Here is a 23,904-nt window from a genome sequence, read left to right on the forward strand (position 1 = left end):
GCGCAGCCGGCAGGCAGCGTGGAGTCGGTGGGCTGAATCTTCACCACTGTCCTGCCGGGTTCCGCCCCTCCCGGCCCCGCCCCGAGGCGGTGCCAGCCCAGGCCCCGCCCCTGGGAGGGCGCTTCCGGCACAGCGGAACTCCGGGTGCCGGTTGAGGTTGCTGGTGGACCTGCTCTGGTGGTCTTGGATGAGGCCCCATGAGCGCGGCGCCCCTGGTGGGCTACAGCAGCAGCGGCTCCGAGGATGAGTCCGAGGACGGGATGCGGACCAGGCCGGGGGATGGGAGCCACCGTCGGTGAGGAGTGAGGAAGTCTCTCCGGAGGGCGCGCGCATTCACCCTAGAGCCAGACGGGACCCGAATGTCTGGGGGTGGAGTGGGGAGGGAGGATGCGGGGCGGCTCTGGGAAGGAAAAGGGGACGCAGGAAGAAAGGAGGATCCAGAAGATATCCCCCCCAACCCCAGACAAAGCTCCAGAGTGGCCCCACCTGGCTAGGGCCAAGTTGGGAGGCCAGACGTGGGTTCCGGTCCAGCCTCGCGCTGGCCCACTCTATCGCCTGGCACACATCCCTGTACCATCCTAGGTCCATTTCCTGATTTGAACACAATTGTGATAGTAATACTTGCTAAAGCGTAGGGAGAGCCTTTTCATTCATCCAGTAAATATTCACTGAGCACCCACTCCCTGCCAGGCTGGGGTCTGGTAATTCAGTGGTGAACAAAACCGTCGGCCTTACTTCCTGGGGCTTAGATTCTTAAATGCTAGGCCTTATCTTTGCTGAGTGCTTTACAAGCAGTAGCTCAGCTGATCCCACAATTGCTCTATCAGGTAGACATATACTTTCAGATGAGGCATTTGAGGACCAGAAAGGGGACATGAGTTGCCCAAGGTCATAGAGCTAGAAAGTGCTACTCCAGCTGCAGCCTGTCCAGCTTGGAAATGTGACCCCTGAACCACATTGTTGCATGCCCCGTTGTTTCCCATGGGGACCTTGTGCCCCAGAGTTGGAGACCCCAATGAGACAATACTGGAGAAACAATTTCGCTATCTAGAAGCTGCTTCCAGCACCAGGCTGGAAACACACACTCAGAGCCACCATATATAAGGGGTTACAACTTTTATGGTATATACAAAGGTAGAGAATGCTAACAGGATAAATGTACTCATTTTTCTTTTTTTCTTTTGCAGTGGCCAGAGCCCCCTTCCCAGGCAGAGATTTCCAGTACCTGACAGTGTGCTGAACATGTTCCCGGGCACCGAGGAGGGGCCTGAAGATGACAGCACAAAACACGGGGGACGGGTGCGCACCTTCCCCCACGAGCGAGGCAACTGGGCCACCCATGTCTATGTACCATGTGAGTGATGTGTGAAAGGCAAGTTGCCAAAACCCATAGACCCGTAGGTGCCTCATGAAGGGCAGAATCTGGCCCCAACTAGAAGGAAGAAACCAGAAACCTCTAACACTGGTGGCGGGAAAGTCATTGACTTAGCAGAGAAAGAGCAGGTTTCAAGAACTGGGGATTTTTCTGTCATCTTGGTTTTGAATTCGTAGCCTAAAATATGTATTACCTCTAGGTATAATATTCTCCCTGTTCATGAGGAGGTGACCAAAGGAGAATCTGGAGCAGGGTGTCAAGGTCATGTCAGGCACTTTATTTCTGAGAGGGCCCTGGGAACGCTGGGTGTGCAAGGTTCAAATCCCACCCTAGCTCTGATCAGCAGGTGGCAGACAAAAAATGCCCAGGCTTCAGAGTCAGACCTCACTCCGCTGCCCACTACTCTGGGTCCCCTTTATAAGATACTAGACTTCTCAGAGCTTCAGTTTCTTCAAATCTAAAATGGGGGTAGCACTGGCTAGGCCAGGTGGCTCACACCTATAATACCAGCACTTTGGGAGGCGGAGGCAGGCAGATCACTTGAGCCCAGGCATTTGAGACCAGCCTCGGCAACAGGTAGAAACCCTGTTTCTACCAAAAATACAAAAAAATTAGTCAGGTGTGGTGGCACACGCCTATGGTTCCCACTACTTGAGAGGCTGAGGTAGGCGGATTGCCTGACCCTGGGAGGTAGAGATTGTGGTGTGCCAAGTTCGCTCCACTGCACTCCAGCCTGGGTGACAGAGTGAGACTCCATCTCAAATAAAATAAAATAAAAATAAATAAATAGATAAAATGGGGAGAGTAGTGATACCAGTCTTCTAGGACTTTCATGAAGATTAAATCAGATAATCTGTGTTAAGTTCTTAGCAAAGTACACAGAGTAATTTTAGGTCTTGAAACCTCCATTTCCCCATCTGCACAAGGAGTATGAGATGATTCTCTCTGCTGCCTATCCACCAGGGGATTTGGGCAAATTGAATAGGATGCTGGGTGTGAGAAGACTCTGGTGTTTTTTTGTTTGTTTGTTTTTTGAGACGGAATTTCGCTATTGTCGCCCAGCTGGAGTGCAATGGCGCGATCTCGGTTCACTGCAACCTGCACCTCCCGGGTTCAAGCCATTCTCCTGCCTCAACCTCCCAAATAGCTGGGATTACAGGTGCCCGCCACCACGCCTGGCTTATTTTTGTATTTTTAGTAGAGACAGTGTTTAACCATGTTGGCCAGGCTGGTCTCGAACTGCTGACCTTAGGTGATCCACCCGCTTCGGCCTCCCAAAGTGTTGGGATTACAGGCGTGAGCCACCACGCCCGGCTGAGAAGACTCTGTTAATCATGCAGCTGCGGTCACATATTTGGTAAAAAAACAAATAATATGTGAACATACGAGGGTGGTCATTGTGGTGTTCTTTGTGAAAAATTGGAATCATGCTAAATGTCTATCAATAGTGAACTGATTAGAGAAATGCTCATCTATTCTGATTAATAGATTACTATGGAGCTATAATAATGAACTTGACCTCTCTATACTGAGGGGAAAGATGTCCAACATGTAATGTTATATGTAGAAACTAGCTCCAGAACTGTTTAAATGGTATACTCTCTCTTTTTTTTTAAACAAATAAGATATATAAATTAGTATATGCATATGGAAATAGGCATCAAAGTTTCACAGTCTTTATCTCTAGAGGAGTTGGTGTTGAAAGTGGGTATATGCCCCTAGGGGAGAGGTCAAGATGATCCCATACTTTAGGATGTAGTAGAAAATTGTTAGAACTTTTAAATGTATTTCTTTTTATCTCATCTTTTTAGATTTCTGTTTTTGAGAGTGCACATTTTATAACACAATTTTACAGAGTAGCACACACTTGTAATTTATAAATATATTTTTATTAGCATATACGTACAAACTTGTTTTACTGATGGGCTGTGTGATCACAGTAGTTTAGAGACCATTGCTTTAGGTGACAGAATTTCAGGGGCTTCTGCTTTTTCCTTTGCATTTTTTTAAACATTTTTTTGTCTTAATAGAGTTAATTTATTTGTTCGTTTGAGACAGAGTCTTGCTCTGTCGCCCAGGCTGGAGTGCAGTGGCACAATCTCGGCTAACTGCTACCTCCGCCTTCCAGGTTCAAGCGATTCTCCTGCCTCAGCCTCCTGAGTAGCTGGGACTACAGGCACGCACCACCATGCCCAGCTAATTTTTTGTATTTTAGTGGAGATGGGGTTTTACCATGTTGCCCAGGCTGGTCTCAAACTCCTGAGTTCAGCCAATCCACCCACCTCAGCCTCCCAAAGTGCTAGGATTACAGGCATCAGCCATCGTGCCTAGCCTCAACCTTATTTTTTAAAGTAGTTTTAGATTCACAGCAAAATTGAGCAGAAGGTGCAGAGATTTCCTCTATACCCCGTGCCCCCACACAGGTGTAGTCTCTCTTTTTATCAATTACCCCCCACCAGATTGGTACATTTGTCACAATTGATGAACCTACATTGACACATCATAATCACCTAAAGTCCACAGTTTACATTAGGGTTCACTCTTGGTGTTGTATATTCTGTGAGTTTGGGCAATACTATAAAGACATGCATCCACCATTATAGGACCATGCAAAGTAGTTCCACTGCCCTAAGAATCCTCTGTGCCCTGCCTATTCATCCTTCCCTCCTTTTAACTCGTGGCAGCCACTGCTCTGTTTACCGTGGCGGCAGTTTTGCCTTTTCCAGAATGTCATATGTTTAGAAGCATACAGTATGTAGCATTTTCAGATTGGCTTCGTTCACTTAGTAAGATGCATTTAAGGTTCCTCCATGTCTCGTCATGGCTTGATAGCTCACTTCTTTTTATTGCTGAATAATATTCCATTGTCTGGATGTACCACAGTTTATTCATTCACTTACTGAAGGACATTTTGATTGCTTCCAAATTTTGGAAATTATGAATAAAGCAATCAAAACAGTGTGGTATTGATGAACAAATAGATGAATGGAACAGAATTGAGAACCCAGAAATAGACCCACATCATAATACAGATATCCATGTGTGGGTTTTTGTATAGACATAAGTTTTTTTTTGTTTTGTTTGAGATGGAGTCTCACTCTGTCGCCCAGGCTGGAGTGCAGTGGCACGATCTCAGCTCACTGCAACCTCCGCCTCCCAGGTTCAAGCAACTCCTCTGCCTCAGCCTCCCGAGCAGCTGGGACCACAGGCGCGCACCACCACGCCTGGCTAATTTTTGTATTTTTAGTAGAGATGCAGTTTCACCATATTGGCCAGGCTGGTCTCGAACTCCTGACCTCGTGATCCACCCACCTTGGCCTCCCAAAGTGCTGAGAGTACAGGCGTGAGCCACCACACCTGGCCTGGACATTAACTCCTTTGGGCAAAAACCGAGGAATGTAATTGCTGGATTTTATGATGAGAGTATGTTTAGTTTTGTAAGAAACCACCAAACTGTCTTCCACAGTGGTTGTACCATTTTGCTTCCCATCAGCAATGAATAAGAGTACCTGTTGCTCCACATCCTCACCAGCATTTGGTATTGACAGTGTTCTGGAGTTTAGCCATTCTAATAGGTGTGTAGTAATATGTCACTGTTGTCTGTTAATTTGCATTTCCCTGATGACATATGATCCAGATCATCTTTTCAATGCTTTTTGCCATCTGTGTATCTTCCTCAGTGAGGTGTCTGTTAAGGTCTTTTGCCCACTTTTTAATTATTTTTGTTTATTAATATTAATCATTTTTGTTTATTAATAAATTTTAATCATTTTTGTTTATTAATATTATGATGTGGGTCTAATATTGGGTCTTAAAACATTGAGTTTTAAGAGCTCTTTATATTTGAAATAATAGTCCTTTATCAGATATGTCTTTTGCAAATACATTTTTTTCCCAGCCAGTGGCTTGTCTTTTCATTCTCTTGACGTTGTCCTTCACAGAGCAGAAGTTTTTAAGTTTAATGAAGTCCAGCTTATCAATTATTTCTTTCATGGATCTTGCCTTTGGTGTCATATCTAAAAAGTTGTCACCAAACCCAAGATCATCTACATTTTTCTCCTATGTTATCTTTCAGGAATCTTACAGTTTTGCATTTTACATTTAGTTCTGTGTCCATTTTGAGTTAATTTTTGTGAAAGGTGGAAGGTCTGTGTCTAGATTCCTTTTCTTATATATGGATAGCCAGTTATTCCAGCACCATTGGTTGAAAAGACTCTCTTTTTCACATTGTATTGCTTTTGCTCCTTTGCCAAAGATTGGTTGACTGTATTGGTGTGGGTCTATTTCTGGGTTCTCAATTCTGTTCCATTCATCTATTTGTTCACCAATACCATTGGTGAACTGTTGTGATTGCTGTAACTTTACATAGTTAAGTCTCGAAGTTGGGTAGTTTCAGTCCTCCAACTTTGTTCTTCTCCTTCAGTAGTGTGTTGACTATTCTGGGTTTTTTGGGGGGTTTTTTGGGTTTTTTTTAGAGATAGGGTCTCACTATATTGCCCAAGCTGGTCTTGAATTCCTGGGCTCAAGCAATCCTCTCGCCTCAGCCTCCCAAAGTGCTTGGATTACAGGGATGAGCCACAGCACTTGGCCTGTTTTGGGTTTTTACCTCTCCATGTACACCTTAGAATCCGTTTGTCAGTATCACAAAATAACTTGCTGAGATTTTGATTGGGATTGCATTGAATCTGTAGATCAAATTGGGAAGAACTGACATCTTTACAATATTGAATCTTTCTATCTATAAACATGGAATATCTTGTAGGGTCCAGCCCCACTGGGTCGGTGGGTTTTCTCCCCGTGTGCGGAGACGAGAGATTGTAGAAATAAAGACACAAGACAAAGAGATAAGAGAAAAGACAGCTGGGCCTGGGGGACCACTACCACCAAGACGCGGAGACCGGTAGTGGCCTCGAATGCCAGGCTGCGCTGATATTTATTGGATACAAGACAAAGGGTCAGGGTAAGGAGTGTGAGCCATCTCCAATGATTGACAAGGTTACGTGAGTCACGCCACTTGGATGGGGGCCCTTGCCTGCCTGGCAGCCGAGGCAGAGAGAGAGAGGGAGAGAGAGAGGACAGCTTACGCCATTATTTCTGCATATCAGAGACTTTTAGTACTTTCACTAATTTTGCTACTGCTAGCTAAAAGGCAGAGCCAGGTGTACAGGTGTGAAGGCAGACTTAGGAGCATGACCACTGAAGCACAGCATCACAGGGAGATGGTTAGGCCTCCGGATAACTGTGGGCGGGCCTGACTGATGTTAGGCCCTCCACAAGAGGTGGAGGAGCAGAGTCTTCTCTAAACTCCCCTGGGGAAAGGGAGACTCCCTTTCCCGGTCTGCTAAGTAGCGGGTGTTTTCCCTTGGCACTGACGCTACCGCTAGACCACGGTCCGCTTGGCAACGGGTGTCTTCCCAGACGCTGGCATTACTGCTAGACCAAGGAGCCCTCTGGTGGCCCTGTCCAGGCATGACAGAGGGCTCGCACTCTTGTCTTCTGGTCACTTCTCACTATGTCCCCTCAGCTCCTATCTCTGTATGGCCTGGTTTTTCCTAGGTTATGATTATAGAGTGAGGATTGTTATAATATTGGAATAAAGAGTAATTGCTACAAACTAATGATTAATGATATTCATATATAATCATGTCTATGATCTAGATCTAGTATATCTCTTGTTGTTTTATATATTTTATTATACTGGAACAACTCGTGCCCTCGGTCTCTTGCCTTGGCACCTGGATGGCTTGCCACCCACAACATCTCTCCACTTACTTAGTTCTTCTTTGATTTCTTTCATCAGAGTTTTATAGTTTTCCTCATATAGATCTTATACTTATTTTGTTAGATTTATACTTAAGTATTTCAATTTGCAGGGGGTGCTAAGGTAAACCCTGTATCTTTAATTTCAAATCCTACTTGTTCGTTGCTGGTGTATAGGAAAGCAAATATACAGAAGTTGACTTTTGTATGTTAACTTTGTACACTGCAACCTTGCTATATCATTTATTACTTCCAGGAAATTTTTTTTGTCAGTTCTTTTGGATTTTCTCCATAGACAATCATGTCATCTATGAAGAAAAACACGCTGGGTGTGGTGGCTCACACCTGTAATCCCAGCACTTTGGGAGGTCAAGGTGGACAGATTACCTGAGGTTGGGAGTTCAAGACCAGCCTGACCAACATGGAGAAACCCCATTTCTACTAAAAATAGAAAATTAGCCAGCCGTGGTGGGACATGCCTGTAATCCCAGCTACTTGGGAGGCTGAGGTAGGAGAATCACTTGAACCCAGGAGGCAATGGTTGCAGTGAGCCAAGATTGCACCATTGCACTCCGGCCTGGTCAACAAGAGCGAAACCTCGTTTCAAAAAAAAAAAAAACGGACACAGTGGCTCACACCTGTAATCCCAGCACTTTGGGAGGCCAAGGCGGGCAGATCACAAGGTCAGGAGTTCAAGACCAGCCTGGCCAACATGGCGAAACCCCATCTCTACTGAAAATACAAAAATTAGCTGGGCATGGTGGCGCATGCCTGTAATCCCAGCTACTCAGAAGGCTGAGGCAGGAGAATTGCTTGAACCCGGGAGGTGGAGGTTGCAGTGAGCGGAGAGTGCACCACTGCACTCCAGCCTGGGCAACAGAGCAAGACTCTGTCTTGGGGAAAAAAAAAAAGAAAAACAGGCTTATTTCTTCTTTGCCAATCCGTATACCTTTTATTTCCTTTTCTTGTCTTATTGCATTAGCTAGGACTTCCAGTATGAGTTGAAAAGCAGTAGTGAGAGGAGGCATCATTACCTTGTTCCTGATCTTAATGGGAAAGCTTTGGAGTTTCCTATCAGTTAGCTATAGGTATTTTTAGACATTCTCTATCAAGTTAACAAAGTTCCCCTCTATTCCTAGTTTTCTGAGAGTTTTTATCTTGAATGGGCATTGGATTTTGTCAAATACTTTTTCTGTATCTATTGATAGGATCATTTGATTTTTCTCCTTTAGCCTATTGATTGGATGGATTACATTAATTGATTTTTGAATGTTGAGCCTGCTTTGAATACCTGGGATAAATCCCATTTAGTTGTGGAGCATTATTCTTTTTATATGTTGTTGTATTCAATTTGCTAATATTTTCTTGAAAATCTTGCATCTCTGTCCATGAGAGATATGGATCTGTAGTTTTCTTGTAATGTCTTTTTCTGGTATTGGTATGAGGATAATGCTGGCTTCATGGAATAAGTCAGGAAGTATTCTCTCTGCTTTTGTCTTCTGAAAGATTATAGAGAATTGGTTTAATTTTTTCCTTAAATGTTTGGTGGGATTCTCTAGTGAACCGAACCCATCTGGGCCTGGTGCCTTCTGTTTTGGAAGGTAATTTTTGTTTGTTTGTTTGTTTTTTGGAGACAGAGTCTCACTCTGTTGCCCAGGATGGAGTGCACTGGCATGATCTCGGCTCACTGCAACCTCTGCCTCCCAGGTTCAAGCTATTCTCCTGCCTCAGCCTCATGAGTAGCTGGGATTACAGGCACCTACCACCACGCCTGGCTAATTTTTGTATTTTTAGTAAAGACACAGTTTCGCCATGTTGGCCAGGCTGTTCTCAAACTCCTGACCTCCGGTGAACCACCCGCCTTGGCCTCCCAAAGTGCTGGGATGACAGGTGTGAGCCACAGAGCCCAGCCGGAAGGTAATTAATCATTTATTCAGGCTGGGTGCAGTGGCTCACGCCTGTCATCCAGCACTTTGGGAGGCCAACACGGGCAGATTGCCTGAGTTTGAGACCAGCCTGGGCAACATGGTGAAACCCTGTCTTTACTAAAAAAATACAAAAAAATTAGCCATGCTTGGTGGCAGGTGCCTGTAATCCCAGCTACTTAGGAGACTGAGGCAGGAGAATCGCTTGAACCTGGGAGGCGGAGGTTGCAGTGAACCGAGATTGCACCACTGTACTCCATCCTGGGCAAAAGAGTGAGACTCTGTCTCAAAAATAATAATAATAATAATAATTCAATTTGTTTAATAGATTTAGGCCTATTTAGATTATTTCTTCTTTTGTGAGTTTTAGCAGATCGGGTCTTTCAAGGAATTGTTCCAGTTCATCTAGGTTATCAAATTTGTGGACATAAAGTTATTCATAGTATTCTTTGATTATCCTTTTATTATCCATGGGATCTGTAATGATGTCCCATCTTTCATTCCTGATTTTAGTAATTTGTGTGCCCTCTCTATTTTTCTTAGTTAGCCTGGCTAGAAACTTGTTGATTTACTGATCTTTTCAAACAACCAGCTTTTGGTTTTATTGATTTTCTTTATTGATTTCTTGTCTTCAATTTTATTGATTTCTGCTCTAATTTTAATTATTTCTTTATTTCTGCTTACTTTGGATTAAATTTGCTGTTGTTTTTCTACTTTCCTAAGATGAAACTCAGATGATTGACTTTAGATCTTTTTCTTTTTCTTTTTTTTTTTGTGAGGGAGCCTCGATCCGTCACCCAGGCTGGAGTACAGTGGCGCAATCTCAGCTCACTGCAACCTCCGCCTTCCAGGTTCAAGCGGTTCTCCTGTCTCAGCCTCCCAAGTAGCTAGGACTATAGGCACGCACCACCGTGCCCAGTTATTTTTGTATTTTTAGTAGAGACGGAGTGTCACCATATTGGTCAGGCTGGTCTCGAACTCCTGACCTCCAGTGATCCACCTGCCTCAGCCTCCCAAAGTGCTGGAATTACAGGCATGAGCCACCATACCCGGCCTAGATCTTCTTTTCTAATATATGCATTTGATGCTATAAATATTCTTCTAAGCACCTTTTGCTGCATTCCACAAGTTTTGATAAGTTATGTTTTCATTTTTATTTTGTTCAAAATATTTATAAAGTTTTCTGGAGATTTCTTCTTTGATCCGTGTGTTATTTAGAAGTGTGTTGTTTAATCTGCAAGTATTTGGGGATTTTCCAGCTACATTTCTGTTATAGACTTTTAGTCTAATTTCACTGTGGCCTGAGATCAGACATTGTATGGTTTCTAGTCTTTTATATTTAAGGGGTTCTGATGCTTACTATTTTTCTTCAGATTGTATTTTTGCACTTTAGTATGTCTTGTAATTTTTCCTCGATAGCTGGACATGAAGTACTATGTAAAAGGAACTGTGGTAAACAGGCCTGTATGAATGTGGTGGTGAGGTGGTGGGGGACAAGAATCCTTCTGTAGTCCTGTGATTGGGTGTCAATCTTTTGGTGAGCCAATTCCTCTGGACTGGGAACTTCCCACACGCTTCTCAGAATTTTCCCCATCCTAGGTGGGACAGGATGGCCAGAAGGTGCTGCAGTTTGGTATTTCACTTCCCCCAGGTCAGTTAAGAGTCTGATAAAACACTTTCAGGTTAGGCTGTAATTCAGTAAGTTTCTCCTGAGGGTAGACCCTGTTAAAAAAAACTGGAGGCTGGGCGCAGTGGCTCACGCCTGTAATCCCAGCACTTTGGGAGGCCGAGGTGGGTGGATCACGAGGTCAGGAGATCGAGACCATCCTGGCTAACACGGTGAAACCCCGTCTCTACTAAAAATACAAAAAAAAAAAAATTATCCGGGCGTGATGGCGGGCGCCCGTAGTCCCAGCTACTCGGGAGGCCGAGGCAGGAGAATGGCATGAACCCGGGAGGCAGAGCTTGCAGTGAGCCAAGATTGCACCACTGCACTCCAGCCTGGGCGACAGAGCGAGACTCCTTCTCAAAAAAAATAATAATTAAAAATAAATAAATAAATAAATAAATAAATAAATGAAAATAAAATTATATTAGAAGATATAGACATAGGCGGCTGTCCAAGTAATTTTCTCCCCAAAACCAGAGTAATAAGGACCTCCCTCTACCTTCTGGGCTTCTTCATTCAGCCATGGCACCTTGGCTGAGAGAACGGCCCACCCTCTTTACTCCTCCCCTCCAGATGAAGCCAAGGAGGAGTTCCTGGATCTGCTTGATGTGTTGCTGCCCCATGCCCAGACATATGTCCCCCGGCTGGTAAGGATGGAGGCGTTCCACCTCAGCCTGTCTCAGAGTGTGGTTCTGCGCCACCACTGGATCCTCCCCTTCGTGCAGGCTCTGAAAGCCCGTATGACCTCGTTCCAGAGGTGAGTGCTTCTTCCCTCTGCCTCTCCGCTCCCTCCCCTCCATGGCTTCTCCTCCTCTCCTGAGCTACTGCGGGCATTACCCCAGCAGGCAGGCAGACCTAAAGATAGAACACGGCCTCTCTCCTGGGGCTGCCTGCTCTACTTCTCATCCTCCGTGACCTTGGGCATGCCGTGGAAGCTCTTGACACCCCTGATGCCTTATCTGCTCTGTAGGAAAAGCCAGCTGTTTTTCTGTAAGCTCTTGCTCAGTACTTCCAGCACTTCTGTGACCAGATGTGTCGAGTTTTTTTCCACACCAACAAATTATCCAACTCTCCAGACACCCACTGGGTGTCCTATAATCGAACTCAATTCTGACACTAATAACCCAGGGTTAGTGCAGACTTCATAGGTTAAGGACTCAGTCCCACAAGACTGCGCTCCATGTCAGACACCATCTGCAGTGTTGAGCTCTCAGGTTACCCACAACATCTGTCTGATTTCACTACAAATCAGAGGTTCTATGGACCCTCTCCTCAGGTTTGATCATTTGCTAGAATGGCTCACAGAATTCAGGCAAACAGTCCACTTACTAGGTCGCCAGTTTATTACAAAGGATATATTAAAGGATACACATGAACAGCCAGATGAAGAGATAGGTAGGGTGAGGTCTGGAAGGGTCCCGAGCATGGGAGCTTCTGACCTTGTGGAGTTGGGAGTGAGCCACCCTCCCAGCACATGGGTGTGTTCTTATTCACCAAGGGAAGCTCCTCGAACCCTGTAGTTCCAAATTTTTATGGAGGCTTCATCACATAGGCATGATGGATTATTAACTCAGTCTCTAGCTTCGCTCCCATCCCAGGAGGGTAGGGGGTGGGGCTGAAAGTTCCCAGCTTCTAATCATGGCTTGCTCTTTCTGTGATCAGCCCCCATCCAGGACCTCATTGCCTCATTGGAACCAAAGATGCCCCTGTCACCCAGGAAATTCTAAAGGATTTAGGAGCTCTGTGTCAGGAGCCAGGATCACAGACCAGATAATAGAACAAAAGATGCTCCTAGCACCCCTGCTGCTTAGGAAATGACACAGGTTTTAGGATCTCTGTGTCAGGAACTGGAGGCTGAGACCAACACATATGTTATCATTTCACAATGATAGGTCAAACAGGTCATGGTAATGGTGGGAGCTACCTCACTGGGGGCCTATGGGGGTGAAAGGAGATCTTGGGTGCCCTCAGCACACCACTTGGGTGAAGGGTTAGTACCAGACCCCACTACTGGTTTTGTCTGCCAGCCTGGGGCTTTTTTTTTCCCCTTACCTATTGGATTATTTCATAACTGTTTTCCTACCAGAAATGCATCTCCTGCTAGACTTGTCCAGATCAAAACCCTGCTCTTTCACTGAGGCGCTCCCAGTTGGCATATCCTGCAGAATCCCTCTATCCAGAGATCAGTCGGTCCTGTGGTTCTTTACCCCTGGTGGTCATTTCACTCACCCTCATATGCAGTCATTCCTGTGTCCATCTTCTTTCCTGGAGCCCACGTTCCTCCAGGCCAGGACTGTGGCTTCTCTCTGAATTGCCCCACAGCTTTTTTCCAAGTGCTCTGCTCACAGTAGACATCAAATAGATGCTTGTTGAGTCATGGAGCGGGAATGAGGGAGCCCAGAGAATATCTTTCTGGATCCTCTACTGTTGATACTAGAAGGAGCCTAAGAAGCCGCCCGGCTGATGGTTTTCTGACCCTGCCTTTATCAGCAGAGCCTTTTTTCAAATGAGGTGTTGCACAAAAGCCTGATGTGTGGCTGTGTAAAACAGAAATAAACAGTCTTCTAGCCAAAGCCCCATTCCCACAGTTCAGGGGGCCATAGGCCCGGGAATTCCATAGGATGTCACTGCCCAACTAGGAAACTGCTCAGTTAGCTGAACCCCTTCTGAGGGCTAGAGGAGGACAGGATTTGTCCCAATCCAGACACTCAGCCAGGGAATAAGGGCTGAAACTCATCTCTCAACCTAGTCCAGCCCTCCCCCTCTTTGGATTGTCATTATCAAGTTGATTGATTGTATATTATCAGGACTCTCTTAACCACAGGTGCCAGAAGCCCATGCCAGAAGCCCAACCCAAAGTGGCTTAAACCAAAGAGAAATTTATAGGCTGGTATAACTAAAAGATTCAGAGGTAGCACTGACTCATGCATGAGTGGACCGGGGTGACAAGATATCAGATGGCACCTGACTGTCACCACCACAGGCAGACTGTTCACCATCTCAGCTCTGTCCCCTTCCTTTGTCACAATGACGAAGCCACTGCATCTCCTGGCTAATGGTGTACCAGCCTGGAAAGACAGCCTCCCTCTCTGATTGGCTTCAGCACAAGTCACAGGAATGACTGCCTGGTCTGACCCGTCTCCTGTGTGCTTTCTTTGGGAGTAAAGAGTTAACAGGCCCTTCCCCCTTCCACAGAGAGTGCTTCCCTTATCCTGCGGAAGCTCTGCCCCTGGATGAAGGAGGAGAGCGGCTGTTAGTGCTGATGACTGGCACACTGCACTTGCGCTAGGAAGACAGCATGAACTGCACCCCTCCAGGGAAGCCACGGCCTGGGCTCCCCTGCGTACAGTGGTTCCTTAACTGGGCACGAGTCCCTTGCTGGGACTTAGGAAAACTCTGCCTAAAGTCCATTGCAAGAAATACTGATCCCTGTGGGATGTATATGTGGCTGGTTCCCTTGCTCACTGAGAGACTAGAAAACAGCACCTGGACCCCTGGGCTGGTTCCCTCTGAGGAAAGGATCTGTGTCATGAGTGAAGCCTGGGCAGGTGTGGTCTGTTCAACTTTGATCATCTGGTTGAGCCTAAGGTGACCAAGAGTGGGTGGTGCACCCCTGATTCTGTTGCTGTGACTGAGGAAATGCTAAGCTCTGTTTGGCCAGGCCTGGGCAGCCTGCCTCTGGAGTAGGGGTGGAGAGCCATCCTGCAACACGAGGTTACCAGGAAAAGGAGTTTTGGTTGGGCACAGACATCCAATGTCCACTCCAGGATGTTTGGGAGACACCTTGAGAACTCTTCCTAAAAGCTGCACTTAACCAAGCTCCTGGTGGTTCTGTGATCCCTTACATTTTCTCCAGAGGCAGAGAGTTGGCTGACTGACTTTTGCCCTTGGGCAGATTGTGAGGCTCTACCCAGCATGCTGGTATATTATGTTCCCTCAGATGGGGGTGAGACCCTTGGCCTGGGGGCTGTAAAATGATCTGTTTCTGTGATGAGACTTTCCACGGTGAGATTGCTAGTGTCTCAGAGAATAAAGGACAGAACCAGTCCAAGTCAAAGCACTTACCTAGCTGAGCCTGACTCTTCCCGTGTTATTGATCTGAGGGGTAGGTGGGTGGGGGCATCTGTCTCGATTTCACACCAACAGACCTATTCCCTTCACAAAAGCGTCATAGGTGACAACAAGGACTCTGGAAACAGGCAGACTGACTGTGCCAATCCTGGATCACCAAATTCAGCTTCACCATGCCTCTGTTTCTTTGTCTGTAAAATGGGCATAATTGTAGGCCTGCTCACAGAGTTGTGTGAGGATTCGAGAAACGGAGTGTGCAAAGGCTTGAGCTCAGCCCTGACACACGAAGAAATGTTCTCGTGATTGCTTAGATGAAATCGGAGTCATCTATTTTAAAAAACTGCAAGAAATGAATCAGCTGTTAAGTGGTCCATTATCACCTACTTGATCAATAAGGCTTTCTCAGTTCCCATCAGTAAAGTTGAGATAGTCTCAAATTGTTTATCGAAATGAACTGCTATTAACAAAGTAAAATTTTTCCTAGCACCTGGATGATGTTGTGTGTTACTCGGGCTGGGTGATTTTACGGTCTTGTCCAGCTCTAATGTTTAAGGTTCAGTATACCACCTGCATAATGGGGTGATAATATTAAGTGCAAAATGAGTTAACTATATTTTCAAAGTGCTGGTTTTTTTAACATAAGCTATTTTTTCTGCTTTTTTTCTTACGATTTTTCCTGAAATACGGTCTTCTAAATTTCAGATTCTTCTTTACTGCCAACCAGGTAAAGATTTACACCAATCAAGAGAAAACCAGGTGGGTCCTCCCAACCCCCAATCACCATTAGAGGAAGATTCTTTGGTGCAAAAATTGAGTGCTTTGTTTCTGGACTTGTTTGTCCCATTTTTTGTTTGCTTTTAACCAACTCTATGACTATAAAGGCAGCTATCCCCAAACCTGAACCTTTCTTTAAGAAAAATAACTGGGAGATCCCAGGCACAGTAGCACATGCCTGTAATTCCAGCACTTTGGGAGGCTGAAGCAGGTGGATAGGTTGAGCTCAGGAGTTCCAGACCAGCCTGGGCAACATGGCCAAACCCTGTCTCTATGAAAAATACAAAAATTAGCTGAGCGTGGTAGTGTGTGCCTGTAGTTCCAGCTACTTGGGAGGCTGAGATGGGAGGATCGCTTGAGCCCTGGAGGTCGAGGCTGCAGTGAGCCAAGATTGCACCACTGCACTCCAGCTTGGGCAACAGAGTGAGACCCTGTCTCAAAAAAAATAAATTAAAAGGCCAGGTGCGGTGCCTCACGCTTGTAATCCCAGCACTTTGAGAGGCCAAGGTGGGCAGATCACCTGAGGTCAGGAGTTCGAGACCAGCCTGCCTGACATGGCGAAACCCCATCTCTACTAAAAATACAAAAACTTAGCTGGGTGTGGTGGCAGGCTCCTGTAATCCCAGCTACTCGAGAGGCTGAGGCAGGAGAATCGCTTGAACCCTAGAGGAGGAGGTTGCAGTGAGCCAAGATCACGCCACTGCACTCTATCCTGGGCGACAAGAGTGAAACTCTGTCTCAAAAATAAATAAATAAATAAATAAAAAATGACTGGAGGAGCATGTAGCGGGGTGGTGCCCAGAGATTGAGAGGAGCATCTTGATTTAGTGAAAACCTGTGAAAGTCAGAAAACCTGTTTCTGCCCAGCTCCATCCCAGTTGTGGTGTTTGGTCCATGTCTTCATCTCTGTGACCTTTCATTTTCACACTGGCACACGCCTCCCAACATCCACTGTTGGGCAGTTGTAAGGCTCAAATGAGCCCCAAGGCCTTTGAAAAGTTAAAAGTATTAAAGTGTTAGATGAACATAAGAATAAATGATTATCCTGCCTTCAAAGCGAGCCTCCCTGTCTGATGCACTCACTGGGCCACCTTCTCTGAGCACTTCTGAAAGGGGCCTCATTTATTCGTTCATTTATTCCATGCTGCACAAGTTTGTTAAGCACCCACTTGTGCCAGGCATTTGCTGTACGCTAAGGATTCATCAGTGAAGAGGTAGACACAGCCCCTGCTCTTTTCAATCTCATATTCAGAGGGGAGACAGATAATAAACAAGTAATGAGAGTGTTTGTTAATAACTGTGGTGTGATATGATGGTGAGGAGTGGGTAGTCCAGGAGGGTACCAGGGAAGTGGCCAGGGAGATGGCATTTGATGGTGACCTGAGAATGAGAAGCCAGCCTTGGGAAGAGCTGTTGCAAGAGCTTCAAGCAGAGGACATAGCAAACTAAGTGACTCCGAGGCAGGGAAGATTTCAGCATGTTTGAGGAGGCCAGTGAGGCAGACCCCAGAAAGCACGAGGGAGAATGATAGGAGATGAGATGGGCAGGGTTAGCCCATCCAGGGGCTGCAAGCTCAAGTAAGGAGTTTGAATTTTCAGTATAATGGAAGCCATTGGAGGGATTTGAACAGAGGAGAGGCATGACCTGATCTATATCTGGGGATGTCAGTCTGGCTAGTGGTGTGTCTGTGGCCATGGAGTCTGGGGGCAAGATAGAAGGGAGCAAGAGTGGATGCAGGGAAACCAGAGAGGAGCCAGGTGTCATTGTCCAGGTGAGGGACCATTGGTGGCCTAGATTAGGGTGATGGCCATGGAAGACCAAGAGGTGGACACATTGGAGATATATTAGAGGCAGAAGCAACCAAATTACCAATGGGTTGGATTTATGTGAAGCAAGGGGAAGACGAACATAGATTCCTGGGTTTGAGGCTAGAACAACTGGCCCCGTTTTCTGTGATAAGAGACACTGGTGGGATGAAAAGCAAAAGTTCTGCTTTGTACCTGTTTGTTTGTACCTGTTAGGTTTTGCTGTCTATTGGACCCCTAGGTGGAAATGTCACATATACAACTGGGTGTTCAGGAGAGGGACCAGCTGGAGATAGAAATGTGGGCAGTGTTGGCCTGTGTGGGAAGCGGGGCTGGGTGAGATCAGCCTCCTGGAGAGTGCAGATGGAGAAGATCCAGTGATCTTCACCACGGGGAGGCTGGAGAGGAGAGAGGGTGGCAGAGGACACTGAACTGGGAGACGGGAGGCAGGATTAAACCAGGACTGCGTGGCAGGTGATGCCTTGGGAGCCAAGAGAGAAAAGGGTTTCAAGGAGGGGAGAGTCCACTGTGTGAGATACTGCTGGGTGCGTACGAGGCGGACAGCGAAGTGTCCCTTGGATTTGGTAACGTGGAGGTTGTTGGCAACTTTGACAAGAGGACTCCCAGCAAAGTGGGTTGAAGATGGGAGGTGAGAAAGAGATAGTGATGGTGGACAAATCGTCTTTTTGAGAAGTTTCACTGAGAATGGGATGGGGACGTGCTGAAACCGTGGGTTCAGGGGAGAGTTTTTAAAGATGAGAGAGCATGCCTGAGTGCTTGTGGGAGGCGTGGCAGATGCCTGGGAGCAAAGTCCTCGAGAAGAGGCCTCCTTGAGGACAGGAGTCGCTTGCAATTGGAATGATGATGGAGAATGGGGGTGCAGAAGCTTCTGGGTTTGTGACTTGGCAGTGGTGGGTGAAGGCGTTCCTGGAAGGGTTATTAGATCCAGAGAAGGGAGGAGAGCTGTGTGGGTGAGAACTGGGAAAGGAAGATTTACAGACAGAGAATCTGAGGACTGAGAGAGTTGGCTCATGGAGCAGGAAAGCGAGTGTACCAGGGAGACGGTGAGACCCACGGCCCAGGGCTCTTGGCCTTCTGCCTGGCTCCTGCTCGGCTGCGCAGATGGCTGGTGTTCTCAGAGGCTACATCTCATGCCTGCGTTGTCTTCCTCTCCCCAGGACCTTTATTGGGCTTGAGGTCACTTCAGGGCATGCCCAGTTCCTGGACCTGGTTTCAGAGGTGGACAGAGTCATGGAGGAATTCAACCTCACCACTTTCTACCAGGTAATGAATGGGGCTGCTGCTTCTCCATTGACCCGTTTCTAACGAGAATAAAACTGTCTTTAAAGAAGCCCTCGTAAGAGGCAAACCGAAGACCCTTCAGAACCTCCCGTGTCGATGCTCCAAATGCCAGCCTTCTGAGGATGCACCTCGGGAGGTGAGGGCTTTGAGGTGTAGTCAGATGCAGCCCACCCAAAGTCCAACATTTCTTAGAAATCTTGCTTTATATCCTAAATATGCCTGAGATTTGTACCTTCTGCTCCATAATGTTCCCATGTTGTTTTCACATTTTTTAAGTAGATGTCCCTAATAATTTTTGGTCAGATTGACCCTCAGAGAAGAGTTGTAGCTTCACACACCTTCCTGCACCTTGCCCAGGCCCTCCAAGGGCACTTGGACTCTAAGTCGACTATCAGGGCTTTGAAGGGCCATTCATTTTATTTGATATATGTTTTTAAACCGTGCTGAGGGAGATAAGTATGAATTTGAATGGAGACAATTATTGTTGCTTCAAAACTTGAGACTTTGGGGATTTTGTTCATGTCATCTGAAAAGTATGGTGTGTACTGGAATGTCCTAGATCAGAATAGAGGGTGGATTTTCTTTCACGTCACAGATGTAATGAGCCTCTATGATACTTCAGGGAAAGCCTCTGTGAATACGACTGTCTTAGCTCAGGCTGTCATAACAAAATACCATAGACTGGGTGGCCTAAATAACAGAAATGTATTTTTGCACAGTTCTGGAGGCTAGAAGTCCAAGATCAAGGTGACAGCGTGGTTGATGTCTTTTTTTTTTTTTTTTTTTGGAGACAGAGTCTTACTCTGTCGCCCATGCTGGAGTGCAGTGGCACAATCTCAGCTCCCTGCAACCTCCGCCTCCCATGTTCAAGCAATTCTGCCTCAGTCTCCCAAGTAGCTGGGACTACATGTGTACAACACCACGCCCAGCTAATTTTTGTATTTTTAGTAGAGATGGGGTTTCACCATGTTGGCCAGGCTGGTCTCAAACTCCTGACCTCAGGTGATCTGCCTGCCTTGGCCTCTCAAAGTGCTAGGATTACAGGTGTGAGCCACTGCACCCGGCCAAGCATGGTCAGTTTCTGGTGAGGGTTCTTCCTGGCTTATAGATGGCCGCCTTCACATGGCGGGGCAGGGGTTGGGGGCTGCAGGGAGAGAGAGCAGTGCCCAAGCTCTCTGTGATTAAAGGGCACTAATCATGAGGGTCCTGCCCTCATGACCTCATCTAACCCTAATTACCCCTCAAAGGCCCCATCTTTACATACTATCACATTGGGGGTTAGGGCTACATGAATTTGGGGGAGGTGACACGATTCAGTCCATAGCAAGGACCAGTCCTGTGCTGTTTTGTCTGTCTGTGGAGGGTGCTTGGGATCAACACTGAGGATCTTGTCTCCCACTGGGCAGGCCAGGGATCCAGCAGGGATGTCACGACAGCTCTGTCACAGACCTGCTGTGATGGCAGGGCCTGCCAAGGCGTCCGGGTGACTGCCTGCCTCTCGTTTCCCTCCCCAGGACCCTTCTTTCCACCTCAGCCTGGCCTGGTGTGTGGGTGATGCACGTCTCCAGCTGGAGGGGCAGTGCCTGCAGGAACTACAGGTGAATTTCCAGGGCGGGAGCACAGAGGGCGCTGAACTCCAGAAATGACAGGACAGATGCTGGAGAGGGGGAGGATGAGGCACCCAAACCTGAATCCCTGGGAAACAAATGACATGGCAGGAGACCCCAACACCTTCCCTTGCAACTCAAGGTGTGGCCCCTGGACCAGCAGCTTCAGTGTCACCTGAAGCTTATTAACAATACAGATCTTTGCCCCCACCCCCACCAAGACCTAAGAAATCAGAATTACATTTTAACAAGATCTCTGGGGATTTGTGTGCACATTACAGTTCTAGGGAGCACTGCCCTAGAACACTGATCTGCGAGGAGGCTGCAGGCTTTCCCTGAAGTCCTAGCCACTTGCCCAGAGGTCAGAGGCTTGGGCCTGGCACTGAAAATGGGTGAAATGTACCAGGGATAAGGAACATCCAGCCCCCAGAGTCTATCAAATTTTGATAAGTAGCTGAAAGATTCCACTTTCACATCTGCGCCCTTGGAGGAGAACCAGCAAGTTACATGAAGTGGTAAGCGGCGGCTGATACTCCAGCCCTGGTTGGGGAGACAGTAGGGAGTGTGGCCATGCAGGAAGGTTGGCCTAGAGTTGCCAGCACTTCTGCTTCATAAGAGAAGCCAGAAACCTAGACTTTTACATGTAATCTGTCAGTTTTCAAATGTCAGCAACTAATTTGGATGTTTAAAAAACATTTTGCAAGCCAAACCAAACATGTGCAGGCTGGATGCAGCTGTGGTCCCTCATTAAGGAGCCACCTTGCTCTTGGCCTGATGTTGCTGGAGGTGGCAAAGAGCTCTAGTTTGGGCTCCGGCAGACCTGGGTCCCAGGCCTGGTTTTATTGGTTTCTGTGATCCAGGGCTCTGAGCATCTGTGTCCTCATCTGTAAAGTTGAGATGATAGGACCAGCCTCAGAGATTACAGAAGTGATCAGACAAGATCACCAATGCAGAGCCTGGAGCCTGCAGCCTCAGCCTCGCCCAGCCTCTGAAGTTGGGTGAGCTGGTTTTGTTTGCAGTGCCCTGTGGGTCCCAGATGCCCCTTAATGTGACTGTCCTCCCCTGGCTGCTGTTTTAAGGCAATCGTGGATGGGTCTGAAGATGCTGAGGTGCTGCTGCGCGTGCACACTGAGCAAGTCCGCTGCAAGTCTGGGAACAAGTTCTTCTCGATGCCTCTGAAGTGAGCACCAGAGGCCTTCCTCCTCCAGGGCCCTCTGCAGACCAGGCTGAGATGGAGGAACCTGCTAAAATCGATGGAGATGCTTCTAGCCTCCCAGTAGGAGGCCCCAGCCATGCCTTCAACCTGGCAGGAGGTGTAGCCACTCCTCATCCTCCCTGAGTGCTGATATTCTCTCTCTCTCTTTCTCTTCCTCTTCTTTCTCTCTCTTCTCCTCTCTTCCTCTCCTCTGTCTCTCTTCCTCTCCTCTCTCTTCCTCTCCTCTCTCTCTTCCTCTTCTCTCTTCCCCTCCTGTCTCTCCTCCCCTCCTCTCTCTCTTCCTCTCCTCTCTTCCTGTCCTCTCTCTTCCCCTCCTGTCTCTCCTCCCCTCCTCTCTCTCCTCCCCTCCTCTCTCTTCCTCTCCTCTCTCTTCCCTTCCTGTCTCTCTTCCCCTCCTCTCTCTCTTCCTCTCCTCTATCTCTTCCCCTCCTCTATCTCTTCCTCTCCTCTCTCTCTTCCTCTCCTGTCTCTCTCTCTTCCTTTCTTCTCTCTCCTGTCTCGGCTGTTGTGGGTTGCAGGTTGGGTGCTGCTGTTGTGGTCCTTCCCAGAAACTGCCAGTAGAGGGCAGCCTGGGCATCCTAATGCTTACTCTGGTTGTTACACAAAGAAAATATTGGGGTCACTGGCGAGCCCACCCACACTCACCAGAATCTCCACTGTAGTCCCCCTAACAAACAGCCCTTCACTTCCTCTCCCACTTCAGCAATTTGTATTTTGATGCCATTGGCCTCAGATCAGAGTGTTTTAAATCATCACGCCCTGGCTTATCCCTGGTCAAGCCAGGACACGGGGGTGCTTCAGTGGGTCTGTCACCCTCTCTCCTTGAAGCATGTTGCTTTTATTTATTTACTTTTACTCTCACCCTGCTCCTGTACCAGCAGGGGCCACTTCAAAGCCAAGGTACAGGGTGATAACTTGTGGTCCAGCATCAGTTTTCTCCACTTCTTTCTCCCACTCACCCCCAGCAAGGTGCCTGGGGAGACTTGAGCAGATGTTTCATTTTGGCCTGGCCAGTGGCTGAAAGCCAGGCCTCCAATGCACTGTGACCTCTGGCTTCCCCAGCAGCTTTCCCAGAGAGGCAGAGGGGCCTTCCACAGTCCGGGTTCTCCTGCTGCCTCCTGCCTGCTGCAGCTGCAGGCATTCTGAGGGGCAACGTGGAGGAAGGGCCAGGGATGCATGGTATTTTAATTTTTTCATCAAACCTTCCCCGTGGCAAAGGAACAGTCAGTCCTCTTCAGGTGTCTTCTGGATTTCTGGTGATGGACAGAGAAATCTTTGTATGTTACAGTTTTAAATTATGTTCAACAAATAAAAATTGCATTTTTTATTTTGGATCTTTTTTGGACTACGTGTATTTAACCCAGTGAAAAGATGACTGTCACCTTCCCCTACCCTGTCCAGCTGTGTCTCACAGTTTGGGAGGATTCTTGGAAGTCTCTGCTGTGACTTCCAAGGTGGCCTTGAGAGGCTTAATGATGCTTCAGTAAAATAAGGGTAGGGAGGGGTCACCCGGCCTGCCAGGTGTACACACAGGGTTCTCACATAGCACATCTAGCCTGGAGCTAGGTGGCAGGGGTCACCACCCTCATCCCTCACCCACATAGGCAGACATTGAAGCCTTATACTGCTGTGACACTGAGCACTTCCCAGAACCTTCTCCTGTCTTCCTCCCAGTATCCCCTGAAAGGTAAACAGGGTGGGAATGTCTAGTCCTCTGTTACGAGAACAGGTTAAGTGACTTGCTTGCATGAGAAATAGGGCCGTACTCAGCCCTAACCTCAGGTCCTGTGCTGGGGCGGCCCTGATCCAGCCCTGCACACCACCTCGTGGTAAGGCCTGGCATCTGGGTGGGGACATAGGGCTTGAGGGAAAGGTGTGGGGAGAGGGACCTGTTGCCCAGGCTCCCATGGTGGCCCCTGCAACCCCACCTTTCCTGAAAGGGGCAGCCTCCCAGCCACTGCACTGAAAGACACAGGCACATTCTGTGCCTTGTTCCTGCTCCCCACCGCATTGATCTGCTGACTCCGAGTCATCATTAGGCTGGTTCTTCTGGAGAGGAGGAGGATGCCGGGCATACTTTCTGGCTTGCAAGCAACATGGCAACTCTGGCTGTGCAGCCTGCACTTAACTGACACCTGCCCTGTGCCAGGCCCTGAACTGGGCACTTGGTGAATGAGACTAGGTCTACCCTCTGGGTGCTCACAGCAGGGCTGAGCAGGCAGGGAGCACAGAGAAGAATCCCCATCCTCAACATGGTACTTCCCCAGACTTGGGTACTGGCTCTTATTGGGAGGGGGGCAGGTGTGAGGTAGGGCCTCCATCAACAAGCCCAGGAAGAGGGACTGGGCCATTCCCCTGGGGGAGGATGTGGCTGGGGAGTCTGTCTGTGCTGAGGATGGA

The 23,904-nt window shown here is 47.6% G+C and overlaps 1 protein-coding gene across 3 annotated transcripts; it reads left to right on the forward strand.

The window, feature by feature from the left end:
• Positions 1-50: 50 nt before the first annotated feature.
• On the forward strand, positions 51-22,838 carry USB1 (U6 snRNA biogenesis phosphodiesterase 1). 3 transcript variants are annotated; one of them, XM_019012505.4, is made up of 7 exons: positions 73-302; positions 1,188-1,354; positions 11,303-11,486; positions 15,503-15,556; positions 18,558-18,663; positions 20,196-20,279; positions 21,368-22,838. In XM_019012505.4, the coding sequence occupies exons 1-7, from the start codon at positions 244-246 to the stop codon at positions 21,470-21,472; spliced, it is 759 nt and encodes a 252-aa protein (XP_018868050.1). In that variant the 5' UTR covers positions 73-243; the 3' UTR covers positions 21,473-22,838. The 3 variants fall into 3 exon arrangements, with proteins under 3 accessions (XP_004057774.1, XP_018868050.1, XP_004057772.1); XM_004057724.5 differs by having other exon boundaries at positions 78-295; XM_004057726.5 differs by lacking the exons at positions 15,503-15,556; positions 18,558-18,663; positions 20,196-20,279; positions 21,368-22,838 and adding an exon at positions 12,392-15,286 and having other exon boundaries at positions 51-295.
• The last annotated feature ends 1,066 nt before the right edge of the window (positions 22,839-23,904 follow it).

This window comes from Gorilla gorilla, chromosome 18 (genome assembly GCF_029281585.2).
Source record: "Gorilla gorilla gorilla isolate KB3781 chromosome 18, NHGRI_mGorGor1-v2.1_pri, whole genome shotgun sequence".
Lineage (NCBI taxonomy): Eukaryota > Metazoa > Chordata > Mammalia > Primates > Hominidae > Gorilla > Gorilla gorilla.